The sequence below is a fragment of the Echeneis naucrates genome, chromosome 1, assembly GCF_900963305.1.
Source record: "Echeneis naucrates chromosome 1, fEcheNa1.1, whole genome shotgun sequence".
Taxonomy (NCBI): domain Eukaryota; kingdom Metazoa; phylum Chordata; class Actinopteri; order Carangiformes; family Echeneidae; genus Echeneis; species Echeneis naucrates.
Genome location: NC_042511.1, coordinates 6,774,366 through 6,789,556, shown reverse-complemented (window position 1 = coordinate 6,789,556; position 15,191 = coordinate 6,774,366). Strand labels below are relative to the sequence as shown.

Here is a 15,191-nt window from a genome sequence, read left to right as displayed (position 1 = left end):
GTACACAACAGAGTACTGAAACCTAACTAAATCAATCCATATTACCTATCAAATACATATATAATATCATTCATATATGCATGTTATTGTTCATAATCATCTGGTAAAAGATCCCAAATCAGTTTTTATTTGTTAAAAGCTATTTATTACCATCAACTCATTGCAGGAGGTCAAACATATGCAATAACACAAAAAATAAGATTATATGCACCAAAATATGGAACTAATAATCAAAATCTGTTGATACTAATGTTGAAAAGCAAGATTTGGTGCGATAAGTATGACTAGTATTGTGTTTTCTCCTAGAAATCACTCAATACAATTTTAAAGTTCGTGTCTTGGTAAATTTATGACCTTTCTTTTGTCCAATGACAAATGTGAGAACATATGTATCTGCATCTCATATCATTTGAGATGAAGACGTGCTGCTGGGTGCATTACTTCTTTGGGATAATGGCATCATCTGAGGATATCGATAGTCTGATACTGCAATGTAACAACAAACCACTGCCTATTACAACACCTTTTAAGAAATGTACATACTCAAGCTACACAATTGGTCATGAAAAGCGTTGCAACAGTGGCATCTAAAGGACAACAGACATAGTGCATGTCATTTCACAAATACTAATACATATTGAACAGAAATGGAACATAACATTTAAGAAACTCTGATAACACTTCAGAAAGGACACATTACTTAGTTCGACCTGTGTTTAATTCTCTTTGTGATGTTTTCATGGGTCGTCCTGACTTGCTTGACAGAGAGGCGAGTGTTGAGGAAGGCACACTGTCATGTCACGACTGGGCTGTCACCACCACCATTGTCTCTGCAGTTGCACAAAATAAATGAATAAATAAATAAAATCCCATTTTTACAGAAGAAATTCATTTATTTGATGTAAAAGACTACATGAATTTGTAATTTATCCTTGAGGTCAAATGAGTAGAATGGACATTTGTTACATATCTAGAAGTTGAAACAAGTTGGCATGTATATGAGCCACACTGGCCTCACCAGCTCTGAGCATTTAAATGTAAACAACACTTATCCCGAAGATGTCCATTCTACTGTCTTTAGGTCAACATAGATGTCTGTGGTCACACTTGAGCTGCCTTTAACAGATTACCTTCATAACTGTACTATTACATCAATGAGCAGCTTTTTACAGTCCAGATAGACACCTTTGGCTCTGTGGATATAGGCAGAAATACATCTGGTCAGAGCCAAATACAGTGTAGACTCTGATCCTCTTAAAATGAACAGCTGTAAAATGGTTGTAAATTTCACCACATTTTGTTCACATTCTACTTCCCAAGATATTAAATATCATAAATTTGTCTTTCTTTTAATTTTTTAAAAATTGTGGTCTCTACGTTGCAGCTGTTTTTTTTTTATACATCACTAGTTAGGAGTGTCCTGGAACCAGCACCTTTCTGGTTTATAGGCTCTTTAATATAATATAATATAATAATATATAATATTGAATTATTAGCTGGAGGAGGTGTCATTAAAACTCAATATAAAGGAAACTAAGGGTTGAAAGTCACACTGAGAAAATATGTCATATTGTGAGAAGGAGCCTGTGTCATCTTTTAAAACTCTATTGAAGACTGGTCCAGTTTTTCTGAATATCGTGGCAAGACTTTTTTTTCCTCCCAAACAAACACATTAAACCATGTCAGTCATTAACTGAGACGAGTAATTCTGGTCTGTACCTGAGTTACAGATAACACACTCTGCTGTGACAGATGTTTGCTGTGCTGCCATCTTGTGATGACTGAAGGCACATGTAATTCTAAACGCTTGTCATCATAGAAAAAAGTACATTTTCACTATTTTATAAACAATAGACATACCCTAGCAGTCAAAAGTTTGGGCACACTTGAATAGGAAAGTGTGTCCAAACTTGTGACTGGTAGTGTGCATCATCACGCAATTAACTTACTTACTTCAATTTAATTTCTCTTCCTGTATCAGCTCTCAGTTTTGAACAACAGTAAATTCCACACAACATTAAATAATCAAGTTTTATATGTACACATAATGCTAAAATGGTTATTGGATGTTTAGTAGCGGGTCATTGGCAGCCTGTGTGTTCTTACTTTGTTCCTCCATCAGTGTCACCACCTCCTTGGCCTCGAGTGTTAGATCCTCTGCTCTGTTACTGACCAGCTCTCCTCCCAAAGCAGCAGCTGCCACCACCTCCTCTGCTCCTGGATGGGCAGAGTGGCAGTGTTTTGGACCCTCTGATGTAGACTCTGTTTCAGCGGCTGAAAGTACCTCCAGATCTGATCCAGTGGAAGCTGCTGCCAACTGAGTCATGCCCACAACTGGTGCAGCGTCACTGTCTATTGATGCAACTTCAGCAGTCACCTCTGCTGGGGCTTCATCTGCTCCCTCCTCCGCTGATGTGTCAGCAGCAGGTGTTATCTCTTCTGTCGACATCTCATTTTCTGGAGCAGCTTCGGCAGCAGGGGTGGTGGTGACCTCTTCTGCAGGTGTGACATCCTCAGCTGGATCTTCAGGCAAAGCTTCTGTTGAAGAGACAGCTTCCTCAGGAGCAGGGACCTCAGGGACATCAGAGGCCTCAGAGGCTTCAGGGACTGGGGCCTGATCGTCAGATGTCACCTCTCCCACCTCCTCCACTGTGGGTGTTGTAGCTGGAGCTTCCTCAGGGAGAGCTGTAGCTGCCTCCTCCTCTTCCCCTTCTGCTACAGCTGAAGCTGGTGTCTCCTCTGTAATCGCCTCCTCAGCAGATGGAGCTTCCACAACTTCTCCACCAACCACTTCCTCTACAGCTGCAGCTTCTACAGACTTGAGCTCCTCCTCGCTCACTACAACAGCTGCCTCTTCGGCCGCTTCCTTAGCTACCACGTCTGTGGTGGCCTCCAGGATTTCTGTTTCAACCATTTCCGCCACGGAGTCCAAACCTTTTCCATCTTCCTCCATTTGTCGGACAGCTTCGGCCAGCTTCATCTCACCAACAGAAGCTGCTGCAATCTCAACTGACGAACTGGCCAAAATCTTCACAGCTGTGAGCAGATCTGGCATTGGCTCTGAAGTGATGGAGGAGGAAGGACAGGAAGTAATGGCTGAGAAAGAATTTTTTATTCCAATACTGAATATGAAGTAAAACCCCTTTAGTATCAAGATTAAAATTATATTTCAAATACAGGAAGATAATATTGACATTTTGATGGTATTCTATTATACTGACCATGCTGCAGGTTTATCTGAGGCAACAAACCCTTTCTGCTACATAAATCTAATTCTTCCTAATAAACAGAGAATAGGGATTTCTTTATAATATACTGAGCTATTTTACTTACCTTAACCATATCTCTATCACTGGATGGTCTACAGCCAGCACAGGCTCTACTACCTGCCCAGTTCATGCTCCTCCTTTTAGATAAAGTGTCCTGAGACAGAGAGTATATCTGGTGAGTACGCCAAACACTTTTACAAGAATTAGAATCCTCTAATATTGTTTTACAGATGTGTAATAACCCTAGATTTTTATTATATGGCATAATAAATAAAGGGAGCCAGAGGTGTTCCCATCACGTCACCTTGGTGAACCACCAGGACAAAAATGAGCACTGTAATCTTGGATTAGTATTAACCTGTCTGAGGCAGATTTAAACTGAGTTCAGCACTTGGTAAACAAAAACTGGTACACATCAACTGGTGAAATTTTGTTTTGAAGCTTGTTTTCTGAATGCTGTCCACATCTTTTTATCTTCTTCTATCTCTTATTATCAATATGTTTTTATATGTTACTATGTTAAACAGGTTCATGAAGTAGATTGTATTGTAATCTTAGATTGATATGTTTCTATGTGATATATACAATTTGTGGTTCCTAATGGATTATTTAAGTGTCAGAAAACTTTCCTTTTCTTATTCAGAAAGTTCTGCAGTACTTTGCCATTCAGTCTTTTGCTGGAATTCACAGGAGCATGAACATGGCACAGAGACAGTTCAGGAAGGGAAGCTTTTCTACAGAACCAGGTGTTTCTAAATCTACAGCGCAACAATCACAATATTACTGTGTCATATCCTTTGTTCAACAAAACAGCCACTTTTTGATGGATGCATATGTCCCTGGATGGATTAGCTACAGATTAGGGCGTAGTTGCTGGAACATGCTGAAATTTTGGTAAATAAACATTATTCACTAATTAAAAAAAAAAAAACAAAAACAAAAACAAAACAACCAAAAAACGCATGACTATGCACGCATTTACCAGACATTAGTAAAAATTTATTTTTGAACGAAAAAAAAAAAAACTTTGCCTTTATTGAAACATTTTAAACATCATCATCCTGTAACTGTATCAAGCATTAATCAATTTCCTCTTTAGTCTTCGCTGAAAGATTAGTTTCACAGTTAAACATACAAGATGGAACAGAAGAAAAACTGTTTCCTGAAAAACCTGTTGTTTTAATGGAGATACATCTGGGAATTATAATAAGTGAATGTGGGCTGGTAAGGTAATAAATGCATCCGTGCATAAAGATTCAACTCTGAAAATGGGATGGGAAGAAAATCCCATTTTGAGATTATATCTATGATGGGATTTTGGAAACGGTCCAGAGAAGAAACACGGCTGGTTTTTGGTCACAGTAAGACACGGTGAGTTAAATGTGAATGAAGCAAATTGACTTTGTTTTGCCTCCCTATTGTTTTCATTAAAAGGACATGGCAGAAAGTAAGAATTTGCTGAGGAAGACATTCTTGAAGGATGTCAAAAGAAATTGCCACATGTATTCACCCTGCTGATACCTTTGGGTAAGGAAACGTTTTCTAAGGACACTTCAAATATGAACTTACAAAGAACAACATCACTTATGAACTCTTATACCACTTAAATCACCTATTTCAACACTATATTAGCCAAACCATAATCCAGCTAAGCTCTGCAATGCTGTCGATAATTTCTAAAGAAACTGAATCTGTTCAGAGCCTAGTGTCAAATCTTATGGTTTGGCTTTGAAGGTTGGGATAAGATAAAGGGAATAAATGCACCAGAAAACTGGACTTATGAACCGACCCCCCAACTATTATTTATGCACCAGCTGGAAGTAAAAGCTAAACGCTGTTCATTTACTTTTACTAAGATAGAGGTTCATGAGTCCTTTTTCCTGGGCCCACAGGGGTGGGAAACAGCATAACTATATACTAGCCCTCCTCTCTCTGCTTGGAGCCATTACAGCTTTATACAGCCACCTCGGCCTCAGAGGCCTCAGGCTCAGTCTGTGCCTCAGCGGCAGGAGCAGGGGGGACTTCATCTACAGCAGCCGTACCGGTGCTCTCTGCTGTGGGGGCCTCATCTGATGTCTCCACCATGGCCTCAGCTTCTACAACAGGTGCAGCTTCCTCTTCCTCTGCAGGTGGAGCAGCTTCTTCTGTGACTGCTGGCTCCGCCTGAGCCTCAGCCACAATCACCTCTGAGGCTTCCACAGACACAGACTCCATGATCGGCTCAGCAGCCGTCTCTGCTGCCATGGGCGCAGGGACCAACTCAGAGATTACTTCGATGGCTGACACTGCCTCCTCCACTGGGGTGGGTTCAGCTTCCTCTGGTGCTGAAGAGGCTGCAGATAAAAGCATGCACAGAAAATGTGAATGCAACCATAGTTCATAGTCCTATTCATTAATTGTTACGTTCATATTAAAAATAAGAGCGTGTGTTACAGATATGCTTGTGAGGATAAATACTTGGGCATACTAAGTTTAATGGTGGAAGGATAAGCAGGACTTGGACCAGAATAAATTTTTCATTGAAGGCGCTGCATTGCTGGCAAAGTTGCCCATGATGAGTGTAAGAGGTCTAAATGCTGAAATGTTCGAAGGAACAGGGGAACGTGAAACACTGAACCCACTTTGTGCTCTGTTCTGATGAGCTCAGATAAACTATGGCACCTTGTAGAACTAGAAAAAAAAAAAAAACAACACCAGCTGCCTTCCATAGTCCATTGATTTAAAAAAAAAAAGAAAGAAAAAAAAAAGAGGGTTATTCCCTTTTAAACAGAGTTCAGATTTGTCCACTAGTAACAGCCGGTCAACAACAAGAAGGTCAAGAGCTTAGGTCTTAAAGGTCTAAAAGGCACAGCGGCTACTGTTAAAACTGTCAACATAATATGAGTAATGAGAAGGATAATCCGTAATCCTAACTTGTCATCAGAGGTACAGAAATAACTGCTGACGTCACTGTTGGTAGCTACCTGCTTGGTCTCTAGCTGGAAGTAATTCAGTTTTAGTTTTTACTGACCAAAGATCACAGAAAAGTGAAATAAATAGGAAACCTCTGCTTTCTATTTATTCTCTGTAATAACATATATAATTGTATGTCAATAACAACAACAACAACAACAACATAATATGACTCCAGTGATATTACACAGTGGGACAGATACAAGTACACTTTGTCCACACCCAAGAGCAAAGGAGAATGAAATTTTGGCTGTTGTAAATATATACATACACATACATAATATATACACCTAAGCCATCACTCACAGAGTTCAGTATCTGTTCATTCTGTCATCTGACTATATTTGTCCTCACAGTGACTGGTACCAAATCATTAGTTCCAAAGATACAGCCAAAGCAGATGTTAAATATTATGTTAAAAAGAATGATGGGGGGGGGGGGGGGGATAAAAAACCCTCTAGGATAGAAATGCTCTTTTATAAAATACATATTTCTGACAATAAATGACCTTCAAGCAGTAGTAACCTGCAGATTTAGAACAAAATATGTCAAACTGAAGCAAAAGAGTTGCTGAACATACAGAAAGAGTGATGTGTCTGTTATAGTCTGACTAGTCTTCTAATTCTCCTGAACAGCTGGTGTCCACATGGCTCTGTGGCGCAATGGATAGCGCATTGGACTTCTAGTCAAGCACTGGAGAAGTGATTCAAAGGTTGTGGGTTCGAGTCCCACCAGAGTCGTGCTTTTGAAGTTTAAGGTACTAACACTTCGACTCTAACTACATCTGTGTGTTATGAGAAGAATTTGTCCGGTTTGTCTGTCCTCATAACAATAAAAGTTTCAATGGGGATAGAGGAACAACGGTGAAAACGGTGCTGTTGAACAGCAAGAAACTATTTGATCCAACACGGCCGTGTGATGTAACAAGACTGAAATATGATACTACAGCACAGTAGGTCTAAATGTTCACCAAGAGCAGCAGTTAAAGCCACAGTCTCATTTCTACCATTGAGCTTCGACTTTATTTCCCTTTTTTACTGAAGCTGAACATACATTTAGGGACATGATGATAATGTGTTTCCTTTAATCTAACATGGAAACAGTTTATCAGTTGTCATTAGGAAGTAAGAAACCTTGGTCAAATTCATTCTAATCACCTTCACTATGTGCATCGCCATGTTTCTGTGAGTTTTTCTCTGGATTGCATAATACAGTCACAGGCTGGTTTAAAGGCAGCATCTGTTCAATCTGCTGGGAGATTTAGATTTAGACTCTATTTGTGACCAAAAACAACACTTCCAGGCTGCATGTACACAAGTGAGCCAGTGACAGTGGCAGCTTATCCCCCATTAAAGGCTAGTTAGCTGCTCTGGGCGCAGAGCCACAATCTCTCTCTAGGCTCAAACTGGCTGAATGGACAAAATAATTTGTAGACAGAAATCAAAACAGACAGGCTCTCAAAGCTATTGTGAGTGATCATTCCACCGTGTTGTGCGAGATTTGGGATGTAAAGCCTGAGCTAACTCTGAAATACAGGAAGAGCTTCTGCTTTCTCCAGATGTTGCCTACTCTGTAAGTCTAAACTAATTTATTTGAGCAATTTGAAGCCAAAATATAGTATATACACATACATAGTAAACTATACTTGGTCATTATGTGATCTTTCATGAAATGTCTCAAACCATAAATATTTGTGTAAAGAGTAACTCAAACTGATGGATTCATTCTGTCAGAATTTAAGAAAAATAAAGTCAGCTAGTTTTGTTGAAAAAAAAAAAAACCAAAACCCAATAGTAGAATATTCAGTCATCTGTATAATCTCTCAACAACAATCATATGTATGGTATATCCGGTCTCCTGAGGATGAATTGTAATCACTGTGGTCATCCCTTGACTCTTTATGCCATGCACCATCACTATTTTAGACATTTTGTTAAGTACTTTGGTTCATTGCCAACTTTGTGCCTTCTGCTTATTTGTGATTGTTAATGGAAAATATACCTGCTTTAGGCTAAATGAAGCCCATCTCACACAGCTAATGACTTTCAGCCTTTTAGAATTGTAAATATTCTGTCGGGAGCACACATTTGTGATGAAGGTGGTGTGTTTGGTTTGCTACATCATGTTGGACCAGAGGATTTTGTTATTGTCTTCATTTATCAGGAGAGGGAATAAGAAGAAATGCATTTCTGGCTTCAACACTTCACTTAAATGCATTGATACACGGGGTCTTGTGTACTCAGAGAGGGTGTGTGTGTGTATGCCTGACCCTTGGCTGGGGAGCCCATGCTGGCCAATGTGTCCTCATGGCGCTCACTGTCACCACTGACCGTCTTGTAAGCCTGAGAGGGCAGATGTCTGTTTATTATAGTCCATCACACACCAAATGATAACAGTATAAAACAGAGTGTCTGACAACAACATTAAACACTGTTCTGACAACCATGAACCAGGAGCCTGTAAGCAAACAGGGAGCAGGTCTGCCCAGACTACAGCTGCGTGGGGCAGACAAAGAGCTTCCTCTGTGCCTTTCTGTGTCTGAGCTGTGGTGATGTCTGCTCCACACAGTGCAGTCTGTTGTGAGGCTGCATGTTTACTGGCCCCCAGTTTACAACAGTCAACTCATCTCTCATATTTAAGAGTTTAGCGTTATTTAGGAGTTTAAAAAAAAGCAACAAGCACTGAAAATTATTACTCACGGGTCAGAAGTGCAAATCAATTAAATTTCTTAAGCTCACATAGACGACTGCAGCAGTGAGACCTCCTCCACACAGAAGGACATACGTCATGTTGGTGGAGCCACCAGGAACCCCGAAGGCCATGTGTCGGACAGGAGCTGCTGAGAGACACAGGAAAGCGGAACAATAAGGTTACTATGGCAATCAACATGGACAATGACCTATAATCTTAAATATCCTCGATATAATTTTTCATATCGATTGTAAACTCTGAGCATAAATAGGACATTGGTATATTATTGCCCCACCCCAAAAAAAAAAAAAACAACAACAACAAGTATACATTTTGTCGTGTTTCATTTGGAAAACTTTCAGTCCATGACTGTATGACTTGGCACACACATTCAGTGTCTAAATGTCTGATAATCCAGTTACACAATGACAGTCTGGTCATCTGTAGGCAAGGAAATGGTTCAATTTAGCTTCTGAATTCTCTCCTAAATTAAACCCCAGGAACACGCACACATACATGCACAGACAACATGCAAACAATGCAGCATCTCTGGTTTCACAATCATGAATTTGCGTCAAAACAAACAAAATTGATCTGGAGGACTTGAATTAATATGGACTAGTCTCTAAACATGTCGGGACTAAGACGGAATCTGTTAAGGGCCTCTTAAGAGGCTATTGTTACTTTTGTGGATCGCGGAGCAGCTTGTACATTCTGTAAAAAGATTTACTGGTGTTTAGAGGATTGCCAGTGGTGCATACAGAGGAGGCTATAAATAAATCCACCCAGCATCCCAAACACCTCAGCCTAATCTCTTCCTACCTGGACTTCTCTCTCAGTCTCTCACAAACACACACGCCAAAGAGTGTGTGCCTGAACAGAACACATGATGTCCTTAGAATGACTTACACCTTCTGTGTATGCACACACTTCACTCAGCATGTTGAGCAGGTCAGCTGCAGCAGTGAGATGAGCTGGGTTAGATCTGCTGCACAACCTGCCCTTTGCAAAATACCAGGATCAGTTAGTCAGACCTGAAGATGCCTCTTGGATGAGAAGTGAGATATCATTAGGTGTCTCAAGTCCATAATTTAAACTTCTCTTAAATCATAATGCCAGAAAGTGTGAAAGGGGTCATTCAGTGACAAACTTGTAAAGAATTATCACTTGGACCTGCAGCTGTACCCAACTTCTGAGCTTTATAATAAGTTTTAGCTCTACTGTTTCAGTTTGCTGTCACTGTTCTCATCCTGATGTGTTCAGCAGGCCCTGAAAGCACTCTAAAAGACTCCTGTACATCACCAGCTCAACAATAAAAACATTTCAGCTTGAAGGTGACAATATATCAGTAACCGCTTCCCAAATTGTTTTCACTGCCTCCAGGTGAATGCTGCACTTTAAGGTTGACATTTTTGAATTTTTTTGGGGAAACACTTTTAAGTGACAATAATAAAGCGATGAGCAAAACGTGAGCTCATGGATGCTGTGACAGTGTAGCAGTAAGTCCTCTCTAGCTCCTCCTCTAATACCCATGACACAGCAGCACCATGCAGGGACAAGGCCAAGTACGGGTTATTTATACAGGCAATCAGTTAATCCCTGAAGTCAGGTTCAAGCCTATAAAAATGGACACGCATGTCAACAACATGCAGCAGTGGCATATGTGGACATGTACTGTATATGTTGAGTGAACATGTACTCTTCTGCCTGTTACTGTTCAGCTTCCAGGGGCTCAGTGACACAAGGGACACTGGACAGACTGCAGGACAACCAGAACAGTGGTTTGGCGCTGCTGCTCACTGTGGCCTGTGTGATTACAGAACCCGAACCAACAGCCTCTCCTTCTGTTTTCTTTCCTTTAGTCATATAGGCTCCAAAGTAAGCTTTCACAATGCAACTACAAATGTCCAACTGAACTCTTATAGTAATAGGTCATAGTAACGGTTTTGCTGTATCAGTCAGGACTTTGCCATGAGCCATACCGCCAACCCTTAAAACAGGAAATTGAAGCAGCAGTTTGCCCCCAAGCTGAATTCCACATGCTCAGATCACAAAGTAAAAGGATGATCTGGGCAAGAACGCGTGAAGGAAGAAGCATCCTGAAAATACATGCAACCAAGAGTCAAATCCCTCTCTGCTTACATGCAAGTTCTCTGATGTGAGTGTAAAATAGAAGTCAAAAGAATAATTGCAAATGTGTGTGTAAATGCCGTTTAAGTTTGGTAGTCACACTTGGGGGAGATTGAAACTTGTTGTGTAGAGAATATCTGGTTTCCATGTGGTTATGTGTTTTAGAGTTTTAGAGAGTTCATGGCCTGAGTATTAACCTGATAAGTCCAATTTAAATTCAAGTAAAATTGAAAAAATAAATAAACGAAAACAAAAAAAAAACAAAAAAAAAAAAAAAAAAAAATCAGAAAACCAGACATTGTGTTCGACACTCAAAAAACTTGCTTTAAAAATAAAGTGCACTTCATGTACTCCAGAGAAAACTATTCCGAGTTGTTGTCTGCGATGCATTTTTTTTTTTTTTTTTTTTTAAATAACCAGGGAGTGAGAACTGTCTGTTCTCAAAGCAGGACACACCTCCCTCCTGCTCTGTGGCAGCACAATGGAAAACACACCAGAATTTCTTTTACTGACACTTCCACATGAACAATGAACACACACACACACACAACTACACAAATCATCCTTGTAAAAACTTAGAGTTACACCAACCACGTGTTGCACACATATAATATATATCTCCACTCAAATCAAATCTCTCTCTGCTTTTATATATATGTATATATAAAAGCAGAGAGGGAGTTGATAATAAATCACAAACTCTTTCATTTGAGCCAAACTGTTGAAGTCCAATTAGTTAGTTTAATTATTCCACTTAACTTCACACAAAGTCCTGCAGATTTTAAAGAGTCTACCTCACCGTTTCTGGTGCTGGGCCTGAAGGCCAGTCTCCGGGCCAGCGGCCCGACTCTCTGCCATGCCCGTCTGCAGAACATCCTTCCCCGGTACTCGGTGCAGGTTGAAAAGTGTGCGTGTGCGTGCGTTTCCTGCGGGTTTTTGAAGAGACCCGAGGGGGAGCGACCAGCTGATGCCCATAAAACACCTCCTCCTCACCAAACACCGGCGCTCCACTGCGCCGCCTACAGGCGAGGAGGCAAAGTGAGAGTTTAGGGTGATAAAGAAATCTGAAGATTTTTCATTTATTTCATTTTTTTTTTACCTGAGTGTCAAGTCTTACTAACGCTTTCTAATGCTTGTGTTTGGACTTGTGTAAGGCATAGTTAAATCCGGTGGATGTGGCACTTTTTGCAGTTTTGGATGTTGTATAATCCAATAATCATTCAAGACAATCACTCTTGAAAATGGGATGAAATCATGTTGACTCTGCTGTGGCTGGGAGGAGGATCAGATAAGTGGATTACAGTCCCATTTGATTACTTGGAAACACTCTGTGAGCTGTGGTTGCATAATGCACATTGTCGCAAGAGTACTATTGTGGGCCTGCATTGTGTAGACTCCAACAAATAAATGAATAAAGGCCCATCATATGGGGCAGAACACACATTGAGTGGTTTGACTCAAGCGCTGAGTTTTATTCTTCTAGAGATTATAATTTTACCATTAATACTGACTCCAGGCTTGTTTGCTTAGCCCAACCCATTAAAACTGACTGTGTTGGTGGGCTTCATACAATAAATACCACTGCTACTTCTTTATTTGTCATAATAAAAAAAAATATTTTTATTACCATTATAGACATTACTGTGAACAAAAGCTATACAAAAATCGGACAATTTACATTGAATTAAAATTCATTATTATGCATGAATATAAATTGACATAATCTACAATACACCACTGTCTACTGGCAAATCATACAGAATGCTACAGCCCTGTAAGCTGCTAGAAGTAAACTGTAAACTGCTCAAAATTATTGTCATCCCTGAATTTTAAGCAAAGAAATAAAATATTTTCAGAAATGTAGGGAAACTAGCAAATTTCTTAAATAATAAAATAAAAGTAAAGGAAGCCTGACCTGTGCTGAATTTTCAGTGCTTACAGTGTGACCTGAGCATTCCCCTTTAAGCAGAAGGCCTTGTGGGTAAAGTGTGACGTAGTCAGCACGTAGTTGTGTTGTGTTGTGTTTCCGATGAATGGTGTGAGGAGTAACAGCAGCTGTAGCCGCTGTAAGCTTTATAGACAGTTTGACAAAACTCCTAATAGTCCTGTGTTGTGATGTTGAAGGAAGAAAAGAGCTGAATAAATCCGGTCCATGTGTTCAACGACTCAGCCTCTCCTCTTCCGTGTGCGAAGTTAGCCCTGTTAGTTACCATGGTTACCAGCATCAACGAGCCAAGCTAAACTGAGACAGACTTAGCTTTATAGCTAGCTAAAGTGCAGAGCCGTGACTCTGATTAACTAATTCTCGCTTCCATTTTTGACAAGAAGTACGATCATAAAAGGAGGCAGAGGAGGAATGAGACATGGAGCGCACAGGACAGTGCAACACAAGGTAACGCACATCACAACCAGCAGAGACCTCCACAGACTGGACCCCCAGACCCCCCCGGAGCTTGAGACTGTTTATTGTGTCCATATAAAATATGTTGTCTCCTATTCCTACTTTGGCTAATTGCTGCCTAATTTAATGATGTGCCTGATAATAATGCCACACTCTTGGAAAGTCAGCAGCTTATAGTACTGTAGTCTAATGTGGAAATGTTAGCTAAGGCCACCTCTGAAATTTCAAAAAGCAGCCGATAATGCCCATATTTTACATATCACCTGCAGTATTTCTACCTCAGCCCTTCCTGTGCTTGTTGTCACTTTCTGCTGCCTGCCATGGTGGCAGATTTGCTCTCAGCTGCTCTGTTTAGTTTTGTTCTGCAGAGTTTCCCCTTGGTGATTGTTTAGTGGAGCGTTCCTCCCACTGCCCTCCCCTACACCTCCGGTCCCCACCACAAACTACAATAAAGTCTCTGCACCACATTCTGCTGGTTTCTGTGTCTGTCTCCAGACTGATCTAACACTTAGCTGCTTCACTCACAAACTTTAAAGGTGTAGCAGATAATTCTAAACTCATAATGTCTCCACAAATATTTTAAATTTAAAAGCTGATGCTTAGTTGGTGAGTGACTAACGATTTACAAAATCAAACTTAATACTTTAACATTTTGGAATATCTGACATAAAATATGACAATAAATCCCCCAGCTGTGACTTCTTTAAACATATGTATCTCTTAATATGACACAGGACTAATGACAACACAGCACCATCACTTTTTTCTTTGATAAAAATAAAAATTTCACTGCAAACTATCAGATCTAAAACTCTGGAACCAGTAATCCAAATGTTTCTCCCTCATATAGTGCATTGTATTCCAAATATTAGCTAGGCAAAATGAACCAAACCTGCCATCCTCCTTCACTCATTTGTGCAGCATGCAGAGAACAACATTTGCCAATGGGCTGGTGAATGCTGCACTAAAGTGACACTTGCATGCGCACACTCAAGAAATCAGCAGCATGCATCTCACTGTTGAGCAGAGCAGAAGAGTTTTGCCATCATCATGTGATGACCTCTGAATCATCTTTAACGCACAAAATGACAAAACATGTGATACACTTTCCATCACCCACACAGCTCACGCACAAGATTGCAGCATGACTGCTGCCATGTTTTGTCCGTTTGGACACAGTATTATTGTGGTAAGCCCTGAACAGACAGTCTTAGATGGTAAAACCACTGCATTAAACATACATGTATACAAGGCAACATACAGTTAATCTGGAATACTCACTTGGGGGAGCATGCACAAATGCAGTCAAATTAAATTTTTGTCAGCTGGCGAGCCCTGATCTAAGCAATTATCTTGCGGGTGTTAGTAGCTTAGATAAGACTTGGAGTTATGCAATTTAATGCCAGTTGGGGAAAAAATTTTATTTGCAAAAGCATATTTAATTGAATCTGGAAATGTCAAACCATAGATGCTGCAGATGACATCTCAACTGTAAAACCACAGTAAATACCTATTATAGTATTGGTTAACCTGGGATGGACATGTAGAGGAGGGAGGGGTTCATTGTGTTCATGTTATATTGGGATGGATTGTAGCGATGAGAAGGACTCCCATGTTAAGGACTTGTAATGTAACACCATTCGCAATTCAACCTGAAGTAAAATATACTGAATATGTTTCTATGGGTGATGTGAGTCAAACAAATGTATTCTACTTGTTACAAAAAAAAAAAAAAAGTGGTAGAAAGC

The 15,191-nt window shown here is 40.1% G+C and overlaps 1 protein-coding gene and 1 non-coding gene across 3 annotated transcripts; one reads left to right on the top strand and one right to left on the bottom strand.

The window, feature by feature from the left end:
* Positions 1-5,197: 5,197 nt before the first annotated feature.
* Positions 5,198-11,964, bottom strand: LOC115049145 (fibrous sheath CABYR-binding protein-like). Of its 2 annotated transcripts, none has more exons than XM_029511161.1 (4): positions 11,842-11,964; positions 8,960-9,057; positions 8,491-8,563; positions 5,198-5,602 (listed from the first exon to the last, which is right to left on the bottom strand). In XM_029511161.1, exons 1-4 carry the CDS (start codon positions 11,915-11,917, stop codon positions 5,223-5,225), a joined length of 627 nt encoding a protein of 208 aa, XP_029367021.1. In that variant the 5' UTR covers positions 11,918-11,964; the 3' UTR covers positions 5,198-5,222. The 2 variants fall into 2 exon arrangements, with proteins under 2 accessions (XP_029367021.1, XP_029367013.1); XM_029511153.1 differs by having other exon boundaries at positions 8,960-9,060; positions 11,842-11,944.
* trnar-ucu (transfer RNA arginine (anticodon UCU)) lies at positions 6,870-6,961 on the top strand. The gene is given in 2 exon segments: positions 6,870-6,906; positions 6,926-6,961. It is a non-coding gene; the product is annotated as a tRNA-Arg (tRNA).
* Positions 11,965-15,191: the final 3,227 nt, after the last annotated feature.

Bases quoted from the DNA above. Each gene is read 5' to 3' on its own strand.
- LOC115049145 (XM_029511153.1), bottom strand. From the start codon at position 11,917: ATGTTCTGCAGACGGGCATGGCAGAGAGTCGGGCCGCTGGCCCGGAGA. The intron at 8,564-8,959 runs GTGAGCTTAAGA...CTGCCCTCTCAG, and splicing joins TCACTGCTGCAGTCGTCTAT to GCTTACAAGACGGTCAGTGG. The intron at 5,603-8,490 runs GTCAGGCATACA...TTTTATCTGCAG, and splicing joins CATGGGCTCCCCAGCCAAGG to CCTCTTCAGCACCAGAGGAA.